General features: G+C 48.6%; 1 protein-coding gene across 1 annotated transcript in view; it reads right to left on the bottom strand.

Moving 5' to 3' along the window:
* The window catches only part of KCNK10 (potassium two pore domain channel subfamily K member 10), a 157,211-nt gene extending 131,481 nt beyond the window's left edge, over positions 1 to 25,730 (bottom strand). Inside the window, exon 1 of the mRNA XM_040227519.1 lies at positions 25,459 to 25,730. Within this exon, the coding sequence (XP_040083453.1) occupies positions 25,459 to 25,510 (52 nt within the window). The 5' untranslated portion in view covers positions 25,511 to 25,730. The remainder of the gene's footprint in view (positions 1 to 25,458) is intronic.
* Between the last annotated feature and the right edge of the window lie 272 nt (positions 25,731 to 26,002).

Here is a 26,002-nt window from a genome sequence, read left to right as displayed (position 1 = left end):
CAGGGAAACCAGTGAGAAGACCATGTCAGCCGTCTAGCTGAGGCTGCTAGAACCAGAGAGGTGAGGGCAGAAGCAGAAACAGATTCTGGATGGACTTCAGAGGTCATCGTTGACTGGACTCGCTGATAAAAAGTGAGAAGTCCCAGAGGTCGAAAGAAAGGACTCGCTCATCGTGCCTAGATGTTTCTTTTGGCAACTGTATACACGGCGGAGCCACGCGTGGAGGGGAGGGCACAGCATGGAGGCACGGAGTTTTGGGGTGGGAAGTCCACGATCCTCTTTCAGTCTCCGGAGCTGAAGACAGACACGTGAGCGGAAATGTCGAGGAGGCAGGTGGATGTGGAATCTGGAGAGGCCACCCTGGGATGCACGACGGGCGACTGATACTACCCGGGGAGAACCAGTCAGAGGCCAGGGCCCTCCAGTCCAAGGGCCTGGGCAGCCGGTCGTTTGGAGGGAGAGCATCGGAGAAGCTGAGGAGATGAAAACAAACCCAGAGGAAACGATGCCCCCAAAGCAAGCAACAGAAGCGACGTGCTTCTAGAAGGAGGGAGTGGTCGCTGTCAAATCAGCCGTGAAGTGTCAAGGAAGAGGTGGCAGCTCCTCCCCCTTCCGTGCCAACAGACCCAGTTTCACTTAAATGTTGGCTCAGTGGAAACACATTCAAAAAAGGTGGGCCCCTGACGCAGGGGATAAATCTTAATTGCTCCAAGCCAATAGTAAGAATATCATTTCCCTTTGGTATGTTTAGGGATTGATGTAAGGAGAAATAGGTTGTGGGGTCCCTAAAGGGAAAAGATCCTCCGTGATAAAAAAAAAAAAAGAGAGAGAGAGAGAGAAGGAAGAAGACCACTCCCTTCCTATGCTGTGTTTAAACAACATAAGGTCTGCTGGAGCATCTGCAGCCCTCTTACCACCATTAGGCAGCTTTTGCCAACATGATGAAGGGAGGCAAGGCAGGAAGCTAGACAAGCCTGGGTTCTCAGAGACATTACAAAGCAACCTAGGAGCCCCCCTAGGCTCCTAGGAGCTCCCTTGAGATGAGAACTCTTTTAACAGTAAATGTCCATACTGTTTAAGCCTCTTTTCATGGGACATTCTGCAACACGTAGCTGAAAGCAACCTCACTGACACTTCAGATAAAAGAACAGAAAGAGGATGTGACAGCTACTGGCAACCCCAGGAAGGGCAGCCCCTGTGATGTGGTGACGATTAGAAAGAAGAGGTGAGGAGGTGAGCCCCTGACTGCACACACTTCTTTCCAGCAGTTTTGCTGTGAAGGGTGTAAAGGAAATTAGGTGGTGGCTGGAGGGGATGTGGGGTCAAGGGGATGATGAGGACTCTGAAGTATGTTTAATGTTAGTGGGAATGTTCAAGCAGACAGGGAGAAAGACAGGCTTTAGGAGAAAGAAGGAGACCCAAAAGCATGTAAGCAGTGGGGGCCCCAGCAGAAAGGGAGGGATTGGCCTGAGACAGGAGACACACTTCACGCACGGAAGGATAAACGTAAGGAGGCAGGCACAGGTGCAGGTCGGGGAAATGACAACCAACTGCTTCTCCTTTTTTTCAGTGATGTAGCAAATGCCCCACGGAGCAGGCAATGGCACCCCACTCCAGCACTCTTGCCTGGAAAATCCCATGGACGGAGGAGCCTGGTGGGCTGCAGTCCATGGGGTCGCTAAGAGTCGGACATGACTGAGCAACGTCTCTTTCACTTTTCACTTTTATGCATTGGAGAAGGAAATAGCAACCCACTCCAGTGTTCTTACCTGGAGAATCCCAGGGACGGGGGAGCCTGGTGGGCTGCTGTCTATGGGGTCGCACAGAGTCGGACACGACTGAAGTGACTTAGCAGCAGCAGCAGCAAATGCCCCAAATGTGAAATGCCTCTTTAGACCGAGCAAAGGAGGCTTGGCCTCCCCTGTGAAGTCCAACCTGTCTTGTATTCTCAAACCCACCCCTTCAAACTCCCGTGAGACTGTCTCTTCTGGAGTATGTGCCCTGTCTGCTGTCATAGTTTGAATCCCCTGTGCCACCAGAATGGAGACTCCTGGAGGGCAGGAAGCATCTCTTAACATCTCAGAACCTACTGCAGAGCCTGAAACACATGTCTAATGAATATGCTGAATAGAAAGAGAGTCTTAATGCACTGGGGTTAAAAAAGAAAGTCAACCCTTATTAGTCACAGCTTCCACATAGGCAAATTCTCCTACTTGCTAAAACATATTTATAACTCCCCAATCAATACTCATGGCACTTTCACAGTCGTTCATAGACAGGTGCAGAGCAGAAAAAAAAAACAAAACACTGAATCTTGCAACATGCATGTTCCCCACTGAGGTCAAACAAGGCAATCCTCTGCCTTCTCTGCATCAGTTCTCATTCTGCAAGCAAGTGTCCTTTTTGTGGTCTATTTAGTGCCACGTTCTTCACATTTCTGTGCTTTCCATTGGTCATTTCATTGTTTAAAATTGCTCTCAAGCACAGTGCTGAGTGTCTAGTGTTCCTAAGTGCAAGGTTGGTCCTTGCAGAGAAAAGATGTGTACTAGGTAAGCTTCCGCCAGCCGAGAGTTGCAGCGCCACAGGGTGAGAGCTCAGAGTGAATGAGTCAACGATATATACTAAGTGAGACGTCTTTAAACAGAAACACACTTAAAACAAAGTCATGCATAGATCAGCGGGCGGGGATGTGGTGACCGGAGGCTTGCAGGAACCTAACCCTAGATTTCCCCTAGAAGCAATGGCTCCGTGTTCACTAATCCGGTGCTTGTGGAGGTTGTACAGAACGCAAGTACTGCAAACGAGAACCAACTGTATTTCATTCTGCCATCTTCTGAGAAAGGGAGTGACGGAGACAAAACGGTCTGATGAGGTTGAGATGAGGCTCATCAAGCCTTAGCTCTCTTTTCACGCTTTCTGGATTACTCACCAGCACCAGGATTTGCCGCTAAAGAGAAAGCTGCTGATTAGCTGTAGACAACGTCCCCTGAGAGCCATTAGCTTGCCTGAGAAGCATCTTGGAGCCTTACCCCACCTTCTCATTCAAAGCCAGCAGGCTGGGGAGCCAGGTAGAGAAGCAAGGGAAAGGTAAAACCCTACCATACATCTTAACATGGGTTCCCCCAGAAACTGATCCTAAGATAAAAGACGTGAACACAGTGGTTGTTGGGAGGTGAAGAAAGCACCAGTTGGGAAATGGAAAAAAAGAGAGACAGAGAAAGCAGCCAAGAAAACTGATAGAAAGCACAGCATCAAGCCAGCTGTCACTACGGCAGAATGGAATTTTTTCCACTGCAGAACATAGTCTCTTTTTTAGAACTTATTTATTTGGCTGCTCCAGGCCTCAGCTGAGGCACCCGAGATCCATCTTTATGCAGAACCTCTGACTGCAGCATGTAAACCCTTAGTTGCTGCGCATGGGATCCAGTTCCCTAACCAGGGATCAAACCTGGGCCCCCTTGCATTGGGAGCGAGGGGTCTTAGCCGCTGCACCACCAAGGAAGTCCCATGCAGAATACACTCCCGATTTACCCCACCCAGGCCCGAGGGAACTGGGGTCTTTCCCTAACATCTCCCATCTGTCCCTGGTCAAGGGCTGCTCTTGGGGTGCCGTAACTCTCCTGTACTTTCTGCCTTCCACGGGAGCAATAAGTAGGCTCATAAAGCTGTTGGCATTGTTCCGTCGCTCAGTCGTGTCCAGCTCTTTGCAGCCCCACGGACTACAGCACGCCAGACTCCCCATCCTTCACGAGGTCCCAGGGTTTGCTCAAATCCGTGTCCACTGAGTCGGTTAAGGGAAAAGGCCGAAAGCGTGAGGGCTGGCAGTCGTGTCATCCAATTTGCACTAAAAGGGTGAGGGTGGGCACTGATGTGTCTGCCACATCACACAAGGCTCAGAGTCTCACCCCAGGCGTGGGGCCGCTTCCACGAGAAATCTACCAAACAAGCACCCCGAGAGTCCTGGGGTCTCGGGAACGTTCGGCAAATTTCTAAGTAGAAGACGGTGTCCTACCAAGTCAACATGAGGTTTCATGGTGTTTCTAAAGGAACTGGGTGGTAATACATAAGGTCCTTTTCCTTCTCCTTTGGAGGAAGCAAGATGGAAAACTCACTTGTACTTTCGGGAATCACGCAGGGCCTTTCCCTAGACTAGGACGGGAGAGTTCAGCAAGACAAGCAGTTTGGGGGAATCATGGGGGTCCCGCACGTCACAGGGTGTGCTGTCGCACCACCACAGACTCGGTGGGCCCCCACGGAACATGCGGCAGAGACCCCCGTGCCTGCCCAGAACCGGCTGGCACAAGGCCTCACCCTTCCACGAACAGCTCTGCCCCCAACCCCAGTGCTGCCAAGCATCTCACAGCTCAGGAACAGCCCAGGGCAGGGAGGGGAGAGGTTTGATGGCTCTCCTCTACGATCCAAGGAGGCAAGAAAGATGACCTCCCTCCCTCCCAACAGGTGACTGGGTTGCTGGGCCCTGAATCCAGAAAATACATTTCTCCCTTCGTTTTCACATCAAAAACTTTCCCAGCTCAAGTCACAACGCTTGAGGAATGGACCAAAGAATTAGACTGGCCAACGCAAGTCAAAGAAGCCACCCAGTGGGTGTTCAGCCGTGAAATCATGTCTTCCTCCATCAGGTGGGTGAAGAATATCTGAGTCCTGGGAGGAGGGACTCCCACGACCAGAGCAAGGAGCAGGGGCCAGGGCTTCCATCCTTCGCGGGACACACGCCTCTCCCTGGAGACAGTGTTCAGCATGATGCAGACGCTCAGTCAAAGGACAGCCCGTGGACGAGCAGAGAACGGCCGTGGACGCAGCACAGACCCGGGTGCAAACCCCAGCTCAAGCTCTGTCTACTTGGGTGGCCGTGAGCAGCTTTGGTCTCTGCATCTTTAAACTGGACCTAACACTACGTGTCTCAGATGACCGACATTCATTCAAAAGTAGACATGGATGCCACAACTGAATCTTGAAAAAACTACATTGTGAAAGAAGCCGATCACAAAAAGCCACATGTCCTACGATCTGATTCATACAAACTCCACAGAGACAGAAAGAAGGTCAGTGATCGCCTTGGACTGGGAGAGAGTGAGGGAAATTAGGGAGAGACAGCTGACGGCATGAGGTTTCTTTTTCGAGGGATTTAGAAAACCGAAAATCATATAGAGGTAACCATTGCACAACAGAATAAAAACCACTGAATTGTATTTAGATGTCATTTTTATGGTATGTAAATTACATCTTAGTAACGCTGGTTGGGGGGCTTCCCTGGTGGCTCAGTGGGTAAGAATCTATCTGCCAGTGCAGGAGCTACAAGGGTTCGATCCCCGGGTCAGGCAGATCCCCTGGAGAAGGAAACAGCGACCCACTCTAGTGTTCTTGCCTAGGAAATCCCACGGACGGCGGAGACCGGCGGGGCTACAGACCACGGGGTTGCAAAGAGTCAGACACAACTGAGTGACTAAGCACACACACACACACACACACAAGGGTGTTGACTAGAAAAACTAGTAAAGTGACCCAGGCTGCAGCAAAGGATTTGCTACCCACCAAGGCGCTGCCCTTGATGCAGACCCTCAGCAGACGGGTGCTGCCAGTCACACCACCACCACCATCGATTACTACCTCCTGTGCGTCTGGCACTGGGCTCCACCCTTTCTGCACATCATCTCATTTAAGTCTCCCAAGACCGAGGGGATGGGTGCTGGAGTCCTCCTGGTTCTCAGGTGGACAAGCAGGCACAGAGCTGGGGCCGGGGCAAGTCTGAGCTCTCGTGCGCATTCTCATCACACACCCCTCACCTCCGGCAACAGCATGCTACCATCACCAGACATCACCAGGCAGGGGTCCATCGATCGCTGCTGCTGCTGCTGAGTGAGTGAGTGAGTGAAGTCGCTTAGTCGTGTCCGACTCTTTGCGACCCTGTGGACTGCAGCCGACCAGGCTCCTCCATCCATGGGCTTCTCCAGGCAAGAATACTGGAGTGGGTTGCCATTTCCTTCTCCAGGGGCTCTTCCCAACCCAGGGATCGAACCCACGTCTCCCACATTGCAGGCAGACGCTTTAACCTCTGAGCCGCTAGAACTGGTTTAAAACAGAGCAGAAAGCTCCATTAGCGGCCGCAAACTCACAACAAAGCAACCAGAGCCCTAATTTCCCCCATTCAGGAGACACAGGCTTCCCTGGTGGCTCGGACAGTAAAGAATCCGCCTAGATGCAGGAGACCTGGGTTTAGTCCCTGGGTCAGGAAGATCCCCTGGAGAAGGAAGGGGCAACCCACTCCAGCACTCTTGCCTGGCGAATTCCATGAACAGAGGACCCTGGAGTTCACAAAGAGTCGGCCACAACCGAGTGACCAATTTTCACTCTTTTTTTCAGGAGACATGTAAATGTAGATACTTTGGAAATTATGTGCAGCAAAAAGTTCCCATCTGCCAAAGAGAAGGAGAGACTCTTTAAGAATCTAACATTTCAATCTCTTGCAGTTCCTCTGAGATTAATTTACACGTCATCATCTCCGGGGAAACTCAAACTCAGGTCAGGTTCCAGCGATCCACACACAAGACACAGAGCCCTAACTAACAAAGGTGTTCTTAATAAAACTTCCATACAAACTAGGCAGTTCTAAGGCTCTCTTTGAAATCACTGCATGTTCTAATAAAATGTTGCTGACTTCTACAGGATCAACACTCATTCCCTAGGAAATTAACAAGCTAAACATTCTTTTCAAAGAGTAATGTTACATCAGAATGATCTTATTTTCAACCTACTGCATGGCACAGGGGTGAACAAAGAAGGCCCAGTCTGTTTTCAGGACATTTATTAAGTCAACCATAAAAATGCATTCCAATATACAGTAGATATAGACCAAAAACTGCTTGATTCCACTTATAAGAGGTACCTAGATTAGTCAACAGAGAAGGCAATGGCACCCCACTCCAGTGCTCTTGCCTGGAAAATCCCATGGGCGGAGGAGCCTGGTAGGCTGCAGTCCATGGGGTCCCCAAGAGTCAGACACCACTGAGCTGGACTTCACTTTCACTTTTCACTTTTATGCATTGGAGAAGGAAATGGCAGCCCACTCCAGTGTTCTTGCCTGGAGAATCCCAGGGACGGGGGAGCCTGGTGGGCTGCTGTCTACGGGGTCGCACAGAGTCGGACACGACTGAAGCGACGCAGCAATAGCAGACTAGTTGAACTCGCAGTCAGAAAGAACACTGGTAGCTGCCGGGGGGCCAGGGAGCAGGGGGAGGGGGAGTGGCGACAGTTTCCGTTTCAGAAAGTGAAAAACTCAGGAGATGATGAATGTACCTGCTATCACCGAGCTCTACAGTGAAATGTGGTTAAAATAGCATGTTTTATATTATGTGACTTTTACCACAATTAAAAATATAAAAAATAAACAAACGGCCTCATTTTCACCCTTAGCATAAAAAGTTTTAAGCCCTTCTGACTTGTGCCTGAGAGAGATTTCTGAAATGTGCAGGGAACTGACCTGAGAGTCTGTAAGAAAGGTCGGGCGCTCTGGCCAGGCGGTGAGTTTCAGGAGGGCAGGGAATCTATGTTGTTCATCTCTTACCCCCAGGCCTGGGATAGTGCCAGGCCCAAGGAAGGCGCCCAGTAAATATCACTGAATAAATGAATGGATGTCTTCTCCAAGAGGCTGAATATACACGCAGGTCCATACTTGTTATAGATCACAGAGGATTCAGCTTGAAATCTCAGAACCAGTGTGCTCCAGGCTCTGGAAGAGCTGTGTTGCTATTGTTCAGCCACTCAGTGCAGTTCAGTTCAGTCTCTCAGTCATGTCCAACTCTACAGTCCTGTGGACAGTAGCCCCCCAGGCCTCTATCTGTGGGGTCCTCCAGGCAGGAACACTGGAGTGGGTTACCACTGCCTTCTCCAGGGGGTCTTCCCGACCCAGGCCTTCTGCACTGCAGGCAGGCTCTTTACCATCTGACCACCAGGGAAGCCCCAGCTGCTGTTCAGTCGCTCAGCCCTGTCCCTATAGCTCTTCATTAATTATTCTTCCCAAAAGGAGAGAAACAAAGCCCCTCCCCTGGTGTTGCACAACAGACGTTAAGATACGGATGCAAACGCGCGCTTTGTTTCCTCTTTGCTGTCTGAGAAAATCACCTGACCTCTCTGGACGCCCGTCTTTTCCTTTGAGAAGCTGCAGAGATGTTGCTGATGTTTGTTGCTGATGTTTGGTCATTAACTCGTGTCCAACTCATTTGTGACCCTGTGGACTGCAGCCCACCAGGCTCCTCTGTCCAAGGGACTCTCCAGGCAAGAATCCTGGAGTGGGTCGCCATGCCCTCCTCTAGGCGATCTTCCCGACCCAGGGATTGAACTCATGTCTCTTACATCTCCTGCATTGCAGGTGGAGTCTGTAGGCGGTCTGCTGGTCACGGAAAGCAGTGCTGGGGCTCAGCTGTAGACAGGGACTCAGGGGCTCCCCAAATCCCATCCCCTGGGGCTGTTGGCTTCACTTCTCTTTAGAACTGAGTCTGAATGCAGAGATTATTGCCAGAGAAGCAGGCATTCACGCCCTGCAGAAGCTGCGTTCTCACCCTGCCTGTTCATAGCCTCTCATTAATTCAGGCTTTGGGGAGACCTTCCAAGCTGAGGCCACAAGGATTTGCCAAGCAGGGGGTCCCATTATAGTCAAAGGAGAAATATCCCAATGTCACGATGCCCCCAATGCTCCAGGAACAAAGTGGCGGCGGGTGAGGAGGAGATGCTGGCAATTTTTATTAGGCCCATTATGCTAAACTGATGGCTGAAAGCTTCCAAAAGGTGTTTGAAGTACAAACTACTGGATGTGCCGTGAGTTTCTGGTGTATTGATTCACTGACTCCAGATATGTAAATGATCACAGAATCAAAAGCCATGTAACAAAGCCCAGTAAAAGATTACATTCACAGGGATTGAAAATGCAGCTGCCATTGCTTTAAGATAGAATACATCCTCTACCCAAAAAAAAAGATATCCTTCTCATTTGCAAGCAGAAGTTAGGAATCGGTTGTCGTAAACCAGAGGCCAAGAAAAGCTTTTCTCCTATCTAAATGTTTTTCAAAAATTCCCATGATACCTATAAGAAGACAGAATCCCCTGTGTAAGTTTGCCACCCTACGTCCCCGGCTCATAGCAAGGATCCTCTACAAACATTTGCTGAATCAATCATTCTATTACAAAGGATACTCATTTATAAGTGATTTAAGTAGTCTTTAAAAATACAAATCTGGGGACTTCCCTGGTGGTCCAGCAGTTAAGACCTTGCCTTCCAGTGCAGGGGGTGTGGGTTCAATCTCTGGGGAGATAAAATCCACACGCCTCATGGCCAAAACACAAAGACTTCAAAATGGTCCACATCAAAATTTTTAAAAAAATACAAATCTGATCGTGTCATTCCTCCTACTTCAAACTATTCCGTGCCTTCCCATTATTCTCAGGAAGAAAAACTTCCTTCTCAGGACCTACTATCCCTTGCATAACCCGGCCACCACCCCCCCACCCATCCTCACGCCCCCACGCGCCACACCTCACACTCTAACCAGGATCACGATCCAAGTCTCCTGGCCAGAGACTAGTGGTCCTTCTGCTGTGCCTCGGGGGCTTTCTCTGTTCTTTTATAACACATCCCCCCAAACCGAAGATCTAAACCAGAAGGTGAGCGTTATTCAAAACACTGTCATGAGCCACCATCATTGAAATCTAAAATACGTTCCCTACATAACTCTGCCTAATTTTTTCAAAGTAAAAGTGGAAAGGAGGGGGAAATGATGTTGGTGTGGCTTGGTCTGGGTCATAACGAATCAGCTGTAGGTCCAGAAATCGAAGGTGGGGACTGAGGATGTGAAGGGTCCATCGGAAGCTAAAATCACTCGTGTAGAATCACCCTGAACGTCAGTCCCTGATCAGGGGCGAGCCTGGGGGGCTCGAGGCAGAGGGTGGGGGCAGTTCCTGGATGAAGGAAAGGAGCGGAAGGCAGCAGAGCCAGGAGCAGAGCCAGGAGCGGGACTACGGCATGTCTGCGTCCTGAGAGCGGTCCAGCCCTCGGTTGCTATGGTTACAGACGCCCTGAGAGTCGCCTCCGGAATACCACAGGCCCCTCAGGCAGCCTCATTCAATCCACTCCCACCCCGTCCAGGGCCCCTCCTGGCCCTATTGTGGAAGCAGTGACGGGCTCAACAAAGCCTACGGCGGCACTCAAAAGACACAGCGCTCACCCGCCTCTGCCCGGACACACAAGAACTGTCCTCAGAATACAAAGTGCCTCGGGAGTAACCCGGGTGTTCGGCAACGTGGGAACCTCAAAGCCATCAGACGCATCCTGCTTCCGGGAAATCATTTTCCCTTCAAGAATATGCAGAAAAAACAAGGTGGTTAAAAAAATTAAAAAGTATGTTTACTCCAAATAAGTCCGCGAGTGACTTCTCCCTGCGCGCCGGGTCCATCCCCGCAAGCACCCCACTTGTGCTTCCCTCACACACACAGAAACACACCAGACACCCATTCCCTGAGACTTCCACTGCCCAGCCTGAAGGACGTCCTGTCTTGGCTTTTATCCAAAGTGAAAGGGTTGGTTGCTCAGTCCTGTGACCCCATGGACTGTAGCCCACCAGGCTCCTCTGTCCATGGGATTCTCCAGGCAAGAACACTGGCTGCTGCTGCTGCTGCTGCTGCTAAGTTGCTTCAGTCGTGTCTGACTCTGTGCGACCCCAGAGACTGCAACCCACCAGCTTGCCCAGACCCTGGGATTCTCCAGGCAAGAACACTGGAGTGGGTTGCCATTTCCTTCTCCAATGCATGAAAGTGAAAAGTGAAAGAGACATCGCTCAGTCGTGTCCAACTCTTAGTGACCCCATGGACTGCAGCCCACCAGGCTCATCCGTCTATGGGATTTTCCAGGCAAGAGCACTGGAGCGGGTGCCACTGAGTGGGTAAGAATTCCCTTCTACAGGGGATCTTCCAGATGCAGGGATTGAACCCGGGTCTTCTGCATTGCAGGGAGATTCTTTACTGTCTGAGCCACCGGGGAAGCCAGGCTTTGAACCTATAAAGAAGGCTGTCCAAGAAGGATGATCTGCAAAAAAGTGGGTCCCGAGCTGCCTCCCTCAACCTCCGGTTTCACAGTGAGAAGAACTAGGGTGCATCACAGTGTTACTTTTTGGTGAGAACTTACTAGACACAGACAGGCTTTTTGTATCAGAAAAATCTGTATCTGTATCTGCGTGGGCTGGGTGGTATGCTGCAACCTACTGTAAGACCATATATTCGTATCTTATACAAATCATCATCAGGCTCGCTCTTTCTCAAATACCCTTTTGAGCAGTGGGTGATGAGAGGGGTAAATGGGAAACGCAGGGTTAAATACAATCAATCAACCCAGTTTCCACCCTGCAGGCTTCTCAGGGAAGGCGGAGGAGGTGGACAGAAGAACTCCGGAGCTAACAGACTCCCAGCATTCAGCCCAGAGCTACAAGGTAACTTTGGGCAAGTTGCTTTAAGCTCTGCAGGCCTCAGCCTCCTCATTCAGAAGGCAGGGATAATCATCTCATGTGTTTCTTTGGACCAAAGAGAGGACTACATGAGATGATGTCTCTCAAGCACTTTGCACAATGCCCGGCGCTCAGTATGTATTCAATAAGCTGAGCAGGAAATGCTTATGGTGATATTTAAATATTTCCTCAAATTCTTTGACACTCTCTCCTTCCAAAGTGCATTTAATCATCCTTCCTCCCAAACGTGGTGGCTCACATCTCACGAAAAGGAGTCAGTAAATCCATTTGCGGCCACACAGATGGACCTTGAGAACATTACGCTAAGGGAAATAAGTCAGAGAAAGACAGATACTGGGTGATCCAACTTATATGTGGAATCTAACAAAGCCAGACTCAGAGAAACAGAGAAGAGGCTGGTGGCTACCAAAGGCAGTGGGGTGGGGAGTAGGCGAACTGAGAAAAGGTGATCAGAAGGTACAAACTTCCAGCCGTAAGATAAATAAGTCCCAGGGATGTAACACACAGCATGCTCATTAGAGTTAACGATACTCTGATATATATTTGAAAGTTGCTCAGAGAGTAGACCCTAAAAGTTTTCTCATCATAAAAAATTAACAATGTGAAGTGATGGATGTTGACTAAACTTATTGTGGGAATCATTTGACAATAGATAAATATATCAAATCATTACGTTTTACACCTAAACAAATGCATGTTTATGTCAATTATATCTCAATAAAACTAGAAGAAAAAACAAAGACTATGGTAATAATAACAATGTATGATTTATTTTTTTTAATTTTACATGACTTTATATTTAGAAACATTTTATGATTTATTAAAAAAAAAAAAACTCACTCTGCTTTTAATATTCCTAAAAGCATGTTAACCAAAATCTTGATTTAGGAAGACTTAGGACATTGTGCATCATTTTAAATACTTTCATTCTTTCAATAACTATTAAAATGAGTTTATCATTAGGGTTTCAGAGGTCTTAATCATATCTAGTCTGTTCTCATTTACTATTTTATCAATTCCATTGTGTGCACACAGATTTCTGAGGTTAGGTTGTGAAAGGCCTAACTGTGCTCTCTCTTGAAGGGCTTACTCTGGAGGAAGTTGGCCATGTTGTGAGGATACTCAAGCAGCCTGCGGAGAGGTTCACAGCGGCAGGGAGTGAGGTCTCTCCCAAAGACAGCGGCAATCTGCAAGTCACGTGAGCAAGTCACCTCAGAGGCAGATCTCCCAGCCCTAGTCAAGCTCTCAGATGACCGCCAGCCCCAGCCAACATCTGCCCACAACCAACAAGTGACCCCCAGCCAGACAACCCAGCCACGCAGTTCCTAAATTCCTGATAGAGATCATAAACACTGATCACTGGCTTAAGTCACTAAACGCTGGGGCCATTTGCCACACAGCGATACTAACTCTCCAGGAGGGAATGAGAACAGGCCACTCTGCAATCTCACATGGCCAAGGAAACGTTTGCTTTTCCACGCAACATCTGGAAAGATCACTTGTGTCTCATCGAACACACTTTGAGGAATGTTGGCTGACAACTTAAGTTTATAAATCTTGTTCACATTTACCATCTCATTTGATCATCTCAGCAAATGTGACACCAATGTTACTATGTTCTCTCTCTTTTTTTTTACCCAGGAGAAAACTAAGTCTCCAAAAGCTTAAGTGACTTGTCCAGGTTCACATAGCTACTAAAATTGGTAGAACTCAGACTGAGTATTATGATTCCAAGCCATGTTTTTTCTTTATTATTTTCTCTGGTTCAGTGAGAACAGCCTAGGTGTTTTAAACTCGGGATAAGAATATGAAAGCCTTGGTACTTCCCTGGTGGCCTCGTGGTTAAGTCTTCACAGTCCAATCCAGGGGGCCCCAGTTCGACCTTGGTCAGGGAACTAGATCCCACGTGCCGCACTTAACACCCAGCACAGCCAAGAGGGTTCCAGAAAAACATCTATTTCTGCTTTATTGACTATGCCAAAGCCTTTGATTGTGTGGATCACAATAAGCTGTGGAAAATTCTGAAACAGATGGGAATACCAGACCACCTGACCTGCCTCTTGAGAAACCTGTATGCAGGTCAGGAAGCAACAGTTAGAAATGGACATGGAACAACAGACTGGTTCCAAATAGGAAAAGGAGTCCGTCAAGGCTGTATATTGTCACCCTGCTTATTTAACTTCTATGCATGGTACATCATGAGAAACGCTGGGCTGGAAGAAGCACAAGCTGGAATCAAGATTGCTGGGAGAAATATCAATGACCTCAGATATGCAGATGACAAGACCCTTATGGCAGAAAGTGAAGAGGACCTAAAAAGCTTCTTGATGAAAGTGAAAGAGGAGAGTGAAAAACTTGGCTTCAAGCTCAACATTCAGAAAACTAAGATCATGGCATCTGGTCCCATCACTTCATGGGAAATAGATGGGGAAACAGTGGAAACAGTGTCAGATTTTATTTTGGGGGGCTCCAAAATGACTGCAGATGGTGACTGCAGCCATGAAATTGAACGACACTTACTCCTTGGAAGGAAAGTCATGACCAACCTAGACAGCATATTCAAAAGCAGAGACATTACTTTGCCTACAAAGGTCCGTCTAGTCAAGGCTATGGTTTTTCCAGTGGTCATGTATGGATATGAGAGTTGGACTGTGAAGAAAGCTGAGTGCCAAAGAATTATGCTTTTGAACTGTGGTGTTGGAGAAGACTCTTGAGAGTCCCTTGGACTGCAAGGAGATCCAACCAGTCCATTCTAAAGGAGATCAGTCCTGGGTGTTCTTTGGAAGGACTGATGCTGAAGCTGAAACTCCAGTACTTTGACCACCTCAATGGAAGAGTTGACTCATTGGAAAAGACTCTGATGCTGGGAGGGATTGGGGGCAGGAGGAGAAGGGGACGACAGAGGATGAGATGGCTGGATGGCATCACCAACTCGATGGACGTGAGTTTGGGTGAACTCCGGGAGTTGGTGATGGACAGGGAGGCCTGGTGTGCTGCAATTCATGGGCTCGCAAAGAGTCAGACACGACTAAGCGACTGAACTGAACTGAACTGGGGGACCCACAGGGCTGCTTACACATTAGAAACTCATTTCTCAGTAGTAAAGTTGTTGCTAGCCAGTACAACAGAATTACAAATATTGGCATTTTAGCCCATTCTGAAAGGTCACCGTGACTTTCAGACTCTCCATCACTTGAGCAAATCTGCATTGACTCGTCAGGGATTTCTTCTTAAACTGCAAACACTACTGTTGCCCCTACGTCGGGTAACTGGATGAATAAAGACTAGAATCCTTTGCATAAGAGATAGCAGTTGAGATCAGAGCTCCGTAGAAAACAGAGCAAGGTGGGGGCGTGGAGCAGGGAGAATGAATGAAGGAAGAACAGAAGAGGAGGCGGAACGGGGAGCTCCCATGATCACACATTATGGCAACGTGGACTCTACAAATTCTACACTTCTCCACCATTCCACTTTGCTTCAAAGTTCCCCCCATGGAAAAAAGAAAGTAAAGTCATTGGTAGAACGGAAACTGGAGTTCCCTGAAATCCTGCCTACCTACCCCCTCACACTGCCTTTTATGCCCACCCCCGTCTGCCTCCCTGGCTCTGGGAATGAAGAAAAAGGAGCGCGTCATTTCCCTGGGCCCACCCCTCCCTGTGCCAATGGTTCTGGCCCTCAACCCCCACGCCAGCTCGACATGGAAGACGAGGACACCAGCTTTCAATTTTCAATTCACAGTACTCAGTCCCAGACAGTTACAAGGGGAAAAAAGAAAAATTTCAAACTGTGCCTGCAAACCACAAATAGACGTTTTAGGATATAAACACGAGGATTTTGTTTCTCCATCCAGTAATGAGCTTGACACAGTCAGGAGCCCATGGAGAGGACCTTTAGGAACAGAGCCCCAGGGCGACTGATCCTTTGACCTCTGTGGGAAAGCTGCCAGGAAGGGGAGACCAACATGTTCCTGGTGCCACATTGGGGCAGATTGCATAGCCAAGCCAGGCAGAGCTGAGCCCCTAACCAAGTCTAAACCCAGCCGGCTCACCCAGAAAGCACCCTTTATGACAGAACCTGAGCAGAGCCAAAGACGTCACCTTTACCCACCTTCCAGCTTCAGCCAAGGGAGATGTCCAAACTGAGACTTCCTAATTGGCTTTCAGTAAAACAGTTTCATTCTATTTCATCATTAAACTCTCTAATTCCCCCATGGACTAAAAGGAAAATGATTCCACTGCCTCAAAAAAAGTACCTTTGAGACTTCACTGGTGGTCCAGTGGTTAAGAATCTGTACTTTCACTGCAGGGGGCCATGGGTCTGGTCAGGAAACTAAGTAAGATCCTTGCATGCCCTGTGGCATGGCCAAAAATAAATAATTTCTTTAAAGTGTTAACAGACTTAGAGAATGAACTTACAGTTATAGGGGGAGGGATAGTTAGGGAGTTTGAGATCAACATGTATACACTGCTATATTTTAAATGCATAACCAGCAAGCATGTACTGTGTAGCACAGGGACCTCTGCTCAATTCTGTTCTGTGGCAGCCTGGATGGGAAGGGAGTTTGAGGAAGAATGGATATAGGCCTAAGTGCTGTGCACCTGAAACTATCCCAGCACTGTTAGGGATAAATCAGGTTACACTCTGATAGAAAATAAAAGTTTGTCTTTTTAAAAAGACAGACAAAGGTAAAAAACAAAAATAAGAATTAAAAACAAGTTTGTTTGTTTGTTTGTTTTAAAAAAAAAGGTACAATTTACCTTTTTTGACCAACAGTGGGTCCCTAGCACTGTGCCGACATTAAAAACCATTATCTCAGCTGTGCTGAAATTTCCCAGTTTGGGGCAAGATGTAGTTTGTATTTTTTAAATGCATCTCATTTAAGATGATGCTCATGAAGAGCCTGCTATGGACTGAACTGCATCCCCTCCCCCAAGAAAAAAAATTCATATGTTGAAACCTAAATCCCAAATGCCACTGAACTAGCAGTAGGGCCTTTAGGAGGTAATTAACACCAAGAGAGGTCTTAAGGGTGGGGCTCCCATTCAACAGGGCTGGTACCCTTTAGGAAGAAGAAGAGGCCTCGGGGCACGCTACATCACAGGAAGGCATGGCAAGGAGGTGGCCACTTGCAGCCCTGGAAGGGAGCTCTCCCCAGACATCAGCCTGCTAGTGCCTTGATCTCGGATTTCCAGTTTTCAAAACTGTGAGAAAATAAATTTCTGTTGTTCCAGCCACTCAGTCTAGGATATTTTCCTATGACAGCCTGAGCAGACTCAAGCAGAGCCAAAGTGCAGATGTTTCAGAAGCAGGGTGGTGTAGCAAAGTGAACCGAACCCATCTTCATTCCACCCAGTGATCCATAGAATCTGCAAAAGACTGGAGCTCCTCCGGAAAAGAACCTGAGCCAAACCTGGACCCGCATCGGCTTTGCAACATCTTCCCTCTTTACTTTCTAGGATAATTGTGCTGATTCTGGCATATTACTAATCCCATTTGGAAAGCTGATCTCCTGAAAGTTGGATATTAATTCAACATAGATTATTTTCTTTCCAGAAAATCTAAGCAATACAAATGTGTGTTTGGAAACACATTAATAAAGATTGCACTCCATCCGTCTTACAGGTTGAGTTTGGCTCATATTCACAAGGGACCAAAATCTCTTTTGAACCAAGAGCGCAAAAGTGAGATCCAAGGCTCTTCCTTTGAACTCATGGGACAAAGGGTGTTCAGTAGAACTCAGCTAGTGCAAGTGCAACCTGAAGAAAACCACCGTCAACCCTAAGGGCTCACTGATCAGCCAAAAGACTCCCTCCTCTAAATCTCCGAGAAATCTGTGAATACACTTTTGGATCAGAAAGAATGACAGAGTGTGGAATGGACAAAAATCCTGGAAGAGAAGAAGGCGTGAGGGAAACTGCCCTGCACATAGGCATGAGGAGGCCTGGCTTGGCACTGCCCGTTTGCAGCCTTGGGCCCCCAAAGAAGCCATTGACTTGTTCTATTCCCCTCAGTAGTAAATCTAAGACTCCAATATTGACAAAAATAGGGCTGTTTAAAGAACAAATGAGATCATTTATAAAAAGTGTTCTGTAAACTGAAAGGCAATACACACGTACAATACAGGCCTCTCTGGAATTTTGCGTTAAACTATTCACTGAAAATGCAGCTTAAAAAAAAAAAAAAAACAGCTCTGGCTCTAAGGCCTCGCTTCTTTCTTTGTTGCTACTGTTGCTGTTCAGTGGCTAAATTGTGTCTGACTCTTCTGCCACCCTCATGGATGGTAGCCTGCCAGGTTCCTCTGTCCATGGGATTCTCCAGGCAAGAATGCTGGAGTGGGTCGCCGTTTCCTTCTCCAGGGGATCTTCCCAACCCCAGAGATCGAACCCAAGCATGCTGCATTGGCAAGTGGGTTCTTTACCACTGAGCCACCAGGGAAGCTCTGCTTATTTCTCAAATCGATTTAAATACCCAAAGAGAGCTGCGCGCCAATGGCCAATATGTGCTAAATTATTCCTGGGACACCAACCGAATCTGTGCCAGGCCACATCTGCCCCCCTCACCTGCCCCCTCCACCCCCACTCCTGGTGAAAAGGCGAACAGACAGAAATCAGCTTGCTGGAGGCTCTGGAGAGCTGGGCACTCGCCAGAGGTGGGAATATCAGGTCCTTCCTGATGCCTCCTCAGTTAGGGATATTACTACCCTATTGTTACTTGTCCTTTGCCACCTGTAGGTTAAAAGAGCGCTGGATAATCTTCCACGGCATCCATGGGCCACATCTTCTTTTCCTTTCCTCTGATGATGGACATTCAGACTGTTTCCACGTTCTGGCTGTTGTAGATGGTGGAATATTACTCAGTCGTGAAAAGGTAGAAAACTGTGCCATTTGCACAGATGTGCATGGACCTAAAGACTCACACGGAGTAATCAGAAAGAGAAAAACAAGTATCGAATAGTAACACATATATGTGGAATCCAGAAAAATGGTACAGATGAACCTATTTACAAAGCAGAAACGGAGACACAGATAGACAGAACAAACATACAGACACCAAGCGTGGCTGCAGGGCATGAACAGGGAGATGGGAACTGACATGTATGCTTGATTACGTGTAAAACAGATAACCAGTGAGAAGCCCCTGGGTACCACAGGGAACTCTGCTCAGTGCTCTAAACGGGAAGGAAACCCAAAAACGAGTAGATGTGTGTGTGTGCATAGATGATTCGCTTTGCTGTGCAGCAGAAACTTCCACAACATTGTGAAGCAAACTACACTGCACTTAAAAAGAAAAAGAGCGCTGAAATCTTCATCGCGCTGGAAGCCTTAGGGACCCTCTATGATCCATCCCTGTATCCCTACATATATTCAGCTCACTTACTGAGCATCCACTAAGTGCTGGGCACCTCCCAGGGTCTGGGGTTAAGACAGCAAGCAGGGCAGGGAACATTCCTACCTGTGGGGCCCACCCACTAGCCAGGGAGGCTGGCATCATGACACATGATGGTTTCAGCTCACAACAGGTACCAGGAAGACAACTCAGCAGGAGACACAGTGGAAGTGACAGGGTCAGGGAACCAGAGGCAAGGGTTTCAGACGCGACAGGGAAATCCCTGCTAGCAAGGTGATGTGCGAACTGAGGTTGAGAGGGTGGAAAGAAGCCAGCAAGGCCAACATACATTTATAAGCCACAGCAAGTGCAAGAAAGGCCCTGAGACAGGGGACTCATCTCATCTACTTGCAGAACAGACGGAAGCCAGGGGGCCCAGCGGTCAGACCAACGGGAATGCTGAAGAGACAGGATCAAAGAGGTTGTGTCAGTGGCCTCCTGGCACATGGACGGAAAGTGCAGCGCAGAGAGGCCAAGTGAGCAGCCCGAAGGCACACAGCTAATTACTGCGACAGCTTCTTTTAGAAACTAAGTCTTTTGCCCCAAAACTCAGTTCTTCACACCATGATGATATGCTTGCCTCAAGCTGTAGAGATAGTGTTTGCTGATCTTGTTGGTTTTTAAAAGCCTTCAGCATACACAAAAGCAGCCAGTCAATCCCAATTTTCAAAAGAACATCATCAAGAAGAGAACCCAACAATTTAAAATGTATGTAAGTTCTACTCTGAAAGCCAAGACTTGGAGCCCATCTCCTTCTGGGTAGGTCCTCCAGAGTCACCGTGTCTTAAAATCAGCTCAGTTCAGTTCAGTTCAGACGCTCAGGCGTGTCCGACTCTTTGCAGCCCCATAAATCGCTGCACGCCAGGCCTCCCCGTCCATCACCAACTCCCGGAGTTCACCCAGCCTCACGTCCATCGAGTCCGTGATGCCATCCAGCCATCTCATCCTCTGTCGTCCCCTTCTCCTCCTGCCCCCAATCCCTCCCAGCATCAGAGTCTTTTCCAATGAGTCAACTCTTCCATTGAGGTGGCCAAAGTACTGGAGTTTCAGCTTTAGCATCAGTCCTTCCAAAGAACACCTAGGGCTGATCTCCTTCAGAATGGACTGGTTGGATCTCCTTGCAGTCCAAGGGACTCTCAAGAGTCTTCTCCAACATCACAGTTCAAAAGCATCAATTCTTTGGCGCTCAGCCTTCTTCACAGTCCAACTCTCACATCCATACATGACCACTGGAAAAACCATAGCTTTGACTAGACACACCTTTGTTGGCAAAGTAATGTCTCTGCTTTTGAATATGCTATCTAGGCTGGTCATAACTTTCCTTCCAAGGAGTAAGCGTCTTTTAATTTCATGGCTGCAGTCACCATCTGCAGTCATTTTGGAGTCCCCCAAAATAAAATCTGACACTGTTTCCACTGTTTCCCCATCTATTTCCCATGAAGTGATGGGACCAGATGCCATGATCTTAGTTTTCTGAATGTTGAGCTTGAAGCCAACTTTTTCACTCTCCTCTTTCACTTTCATCAAGAGGCTTTTTAGTTCCTCTTCACTTTCTGCCATAACGGTGGTGTCATCTGCATATCTGAGGTTATTGATATTTCTCCCGGCAATCTTGATTCCAGCTTGTGTTTCTTCCAGCCCAGCGTTTCTCATGATGTACTCTGCATAGAAGTTAAATAAGCAGGGTGACAATATACAGCCTTGATGGACTCCTTATCCTATTTGGAACCAGTCTGTTGTTCCATGTCCATTTCTAACTGTTGCTTCCTGAACTGCATACAGGTTTCTCAAGAGGCAGGTCAGGTGGTCTGGTATTCCCATCTCTTTCAGAATTTTCCACAGTTTATTGTGATCCACACAGTCAAAGGCTTTGGCATAGTCAATAAAGCAGAAATAGATGTTTTTCTGGAACTCTCCTGCTTTTTTGATGATCCAGCAGATGTTGGCAATTTGATCTCTGGTTCCTCTGCCTTTTCTAAAACCAGCTTGAACATCTGGAAGTTCACGGTTCACGTGTTGCTGAAGCCTGGCTTGGAGAATTTTGAGCATTACTTTACTAGCGTGTTAGACGAGTGCAACTGTGCGGTAGTTTGAGCATTCTTTGGCATTGCCTTTCTTTGGAACTGAAATGAAAACTGACCTTTTCCAGACCTGTGGCTGCTGCTGAGTTTTCCAAATTTGCTGGTATATCGAGCATTAGCTTTACAAATATGGAGGAAGGCCAAAAGCTCACCAGAGCATAATCGTTTTACACTTAGGTCTTATTTCTCCACCTAAACCTCTTGACAGTGTTTTGTTTAATTCACCCAAGTGCAATCAAAACCAATCTGTTCTCAAACCACCTTCATCTTGTGCTATTAAATTGTCAGGTAACAGGGCTGTAAGCAAAACATAATTACAACTTCCTTCCAAAATCTGTGAGCAGAGCCACCTGAAAGTGCAAACTTGTTCATACCCTGGTGGTGGTTTAGTTCCTAAGTCGTGTCTGACTCTTGCAACCCTGAGGACTGTAGCCTGCCAGGCTCCTCTGTCCATGGCATTTCTCAGGCAAGAATACTGGAGTGGGTTGCCATTTCCTTCCCAACCTAGGGATAAAACCCAGATCTCCCACATTGCAGGCGGTCTCTTTACTGCCTGTTTCTAAGGAACTTCCCCTCCTCATATCTATTATGACGCTAGATTCACCTTCATCTCCCCCTTGCTAAACACATTTGGTCTATGTAAACCCTAGACAGCATATTCAAAAGCAGAGACATTACTTTGCCAACAAAGGTCTATCTAGTCAAGGCTATGGTTTTTCCAGGGGTCATATATGGATGTGAGAGTTGGACTATAAAGAAAGCTGAGTGCCGCCGAAGAATTGATGATTTTGAACTGTGGTGTTGGAGAAGACTCTTGAGAGTCCCTTGGACTGCAAGGAGATCCAACCAGTCCATCCTAAAGGAGATCAGCCCTGGGTGTTCATTGGAAGGACTGATGCTGAAGCTGAAACTCCAGTACTTAGGCCACCTGATGCGAAGAACTGACTCATTGGAAAAGACCCTGATGCTGGGAAAGATTGAAGGTGGGAGGAGAAGAGGACAACAGAGGATGAGATGGTTGGATGGCATCACTGACTCAATGGACATGAGTCTGAGTAAACTCTGGGAGTTGGTGATGGACAGGGAGGCCTGGACAGCTGCAGTCCATGGGGTCGCAGAGTCGGATACGACTGAGCGACTGAACTGAACTGAAACCCTAACTTCCGAAGAACAGACCCAGTGCCTGTCCCGTGACCAGGGACTAACCCCTCCCCCGGAGGTGGATGGAGAGAGAATGGTTAGATGTGTTAATGCAGAAAGGGATGAGGTACCAAGACTGACTCACTGCCTCCCTGTCCTCCTCCTCCTCCCCATTGACCCCCTCATCCTCTTCTCTCTTCTTCCTTGAAAGATGCTCCTCCAGTCCCTGAGCTCTGGGATCCTCACCAGGTAGAAGACAGAGGCCTCAGTAACATGAGGGACAGACGGGAAGAGTGTTTAAGGGCTCATATTTTGATCCAACCCACTAGCTGTGTGACCTCTGATAAGTTACTCAACCTCTCTGTTTTCCATTCCCTCACCTATAAAATGAGGATCGTCTCTCCCTTCTATGGGCTTCCCTGGTGACTCAGTGGTAAAGAATCTGCCTGCAATGCAGGGAACTCGGGTTTGATCCCTGGGTTGGGAAGATCCCCTTAAGAAGGAAATGGCAGCCCGCTCCAGTATTCTTGCCTGGGAAAGCCCATGGACAGAGAAGCCTGGCGGGCCGCAGTCCCTGGGGCCACAAAAGAGACAGGACAGCAAGTAGACAACTTTCTTTCATGAGTAAAAAAGAAGACTGAATAAATGAAACTTCTGGTTAAACAACAATAAATAATTTAATTAACAATTTAATTAACCATGAATAAATGTGCACTGGTTCTCTACTGGTGTGAGAGTCACGCCCAACTCTCCCCCTGCCTTTACCCCCTGGCTGGGAAAGACTGCCACCCACACCTTCAGGAACAACTGGGCCTCAAGTCAGAATATACTATTGCAAGGCAGCTCAGTGGTGTCCCAGTGGCAATCAAGTGTCAAGTGGGGACAGTAACACTGTGCCATTAGATAACTATTGTGAGCATAGCTATGAAATTCCATACATCAAACGCCTGGCATGCAATGATTGCTCATTGAATGCGGTGACTTTTATTGTGGTCTTTTCATTTTTAGCACCATTGGTTGTGACCATGGGTGCTACTTGCTTGCTTCTTCACTGTTTCAGGCTGTAAAATATGGGATTCATCTGTGTTTATCACTGTGACATAAATAGGTAGAAGGATGATTATATAGAAATGCATTTTAAAAGCCATGGCAAGCTTCACAAAATCAGCCCTCCCTATCAGAGCTCCTTGAAAATGCTGATCTGGTATTTTAGACAACGGCCCACTTGACCCACCTCCTGAATGACTCAAGGATGTCTCCCACTCACCAAGACCTGGGCTGAACTCAGGAGTTTTCCCTTAAGACTGGCCCTGCCCTTGCTCTTTCCAGTCATTCCAGCCACCCCACTCCACACTTGATTCACACAAAGCCTGTGCCCTCCTGAGCTCCCCAGTCCATCCATGGCTCCATCCCCACAGCGACCACTCTGGCCCACTTCACTACTGCGTCTGGTCCCTCACACCCACAAGAGCCAGATAACACTTGCTTCAAAACTTAGTGCAGATCACGTCACTTCTCAGCTTGAAACACTTCAGTGACTTAAGATAAAAAATACTCTCCAACCCCGCAATCCACAATTCTCCCCTACTGCAACACCACCAGACTTCAGGATCTGAGTCCATGGTTTCACCAGCCACGCCTCAAAACACATGCTCTCTTGGTCTCTGCTCCAGCCGTGGAAACCTGCTTTCAGTTCCACAAATACACACAATCCCTCTGCCTCAGGGCCCTTGCACTTGCTGTTTCTTCTCCTGCAAGTTGCCCTATTCATTAGCTAGTTCATCCCTACGTATCCTGCAGGTCTCAATACACATGTCTGACTATCTTCCCTGACCACCCATCGCCCCTGGTTCTTGTCACTCTCTTCCATCAGACACTCTCTCAAACCCTTGATGCTCTTTTTCATGAAACACATGAAACAGTATATAAACTTGTAATTGTGCACTTCCCTGTGCAATGATTGATTTAAGTCTCGCTATAGACTCCAAAAAGACAGAGCTTTTTGTCTGTATCATTCTGACTGTATTTCCTGCACCTGCAACAGCTTTTGGTTTGTAGTAGATATTCAACGAAGATGTTTTGAAAGGAGTCCTCCCCCCCAAAACAGCAAACAAACAGACCGAAAAAGACACAATTCCATATTTCCAAAGATGGAGAGAGAAAATAGCAGGTCTGGGTTGTATTCAAGATAGAACAGCCCTGGTGTTGAGAACAGGCAATTATCTCCTCACTCTGTCTTCAAGAAGCTGGTCAATTCCTAAGACGTGTCCTCAACAATGAGTGGGTTTCCTCTCTTCCAAACAGAAAAGAAGAAACGCACTCGTAATAAACACACACACACACAGATACACACACATCAGGCCAATTTCAACCCCAACTTGCACAGAGGCGTTGTCTTGCCCAACTCAGCCTTCAGATGAACTAAGAGAAAGGTTCGTCAAAGGCATGACAAAAGCAAGAGCATTCTTGTCAAAACTGGACAGGAGGTTTCAACTTGCTCGGCTGGCAGAGTGATCGCTCAGGAGCAGCCTTACATCTGTATGCTAATTAGAGACGCAGCGGCCGACCCTGGGCACACACAAATCTGTCTAAACCGCTCCCTTTTGAGTCCAGGGAACACTGCCCAGCATTTATAAGAGCCTGTACACTACACTCCTACCCGGGCTGGGGGCACACAAAGCGCCCCTCCCCGAGCCCTCAGCAGCCCCACCCTTCTGGAAAACCAGCCCCTCCCGCCCCCTTCTACTCCCACCGGAGCCAAACTCGCCGCCTGGTTTGGTGATAAGACTAAGCAAAGATCGGGAAGGCCCCCAAGGGCTTCATTATTCCGCGCGCCCCAGAGAAGGGCCACCTCCAGGGGCTGCTGCTGCGAGGCGCAGCCTCACTTGCTGCCTGGAAACCCTTCCCGCTGGGGACACCCCGGGCTGGCCGGGGAGCCCAGGTCCAGGGGAAGGCACCCCACCCACCTTTGCAGAGACAAAGATCACCAGAAACAAAGGAGACACGCACACACTAACACACACCAAGTCAGAAGCGAGCTCCGACACTTGCTGCAATCTCAAGCCAAACAGCCCGCTTGGTGTGTCTCTAGATAGATGTTGAAACAGTCCAGGAGGGACAATGTTAGGGGTAGGGGCAGGCGCGATCCGGGCCCAGCACCCACGCGGCCTCCGCCCGCCGCCCACCCCGCTGCAGTCCCCAGGCGCGGTTTCCAGCCTCCGGACACCCGCCGCCGGGAGCCTGGGTGCTTGCACTCCGGGATGCGCGCGCACACGCCGGGGATGGAGGCAGGGCCAGGGCGGCCAGAAGTAGGAAATACCAACCTTTAGGATCCCAGTTCACCTGTTTTCTTGGAGTCTCGATTGGAAATTTCATTGCTCCGTTGCCCGGGAGGGGAGGGAAAGGAAAAGAATCGAAATAATAATAAAAGTCCTGGAGCTTTACCAGCCTCGGTACGGCAGTCCAGCAAAACAATTTCCCAGGATGGGGGAGCCTCGGGCTGGCTCGTGGAGGAACCCCCGAGAAAGACTAGCGGAGCATTCTTGGCTGAGGCACGAATGGGAGGCTGCTTGGGTTGTTTGCGCCGGTGGCGGGGCGGCCGGCAGCCCCCAGCCCGGGGTAAAAGGAAAAGTAAGACCGGAGAGGGGTGGACCGACAGGGAGGCTCGGGCAGATGAGGGAGCCACGCGGCTTCGCAATCGCGGGGCCGGCAGGCGTGGGGCAGAGCCGCCGGAGGGCGGGCGCCAGGGAGAAGCCCACTGCAGTGCCACTCCGGCCCCCCGAAGGCGTGTGCTCACACACTCCCGCACGCGCGCGCACACGCACACTCGCACACACTCGGCCGGCCGCGCGCTCCGGCGGGCACGGC

Source organism: Oryx dammah, unplaced genomic scaffold, assembly GCF_014754425.2.
Source record: "Oryx dammah isolate SB20612 unplaced genomic scaffold, SCBI_Odam_1.1 HiC_scaffold_26, whole genome shotgun sequence".
NCBI lineage: Eukaryota > Metazoa > Chordata > Mammalia > Artiodactyla > Bovidae > Oryx > Oryx dammah.
The sequence above is the reverse complement of the archived record's forward strand: the minus strand, read 5'-3'. Positions and strand labels throughout refer to the sequence as shown.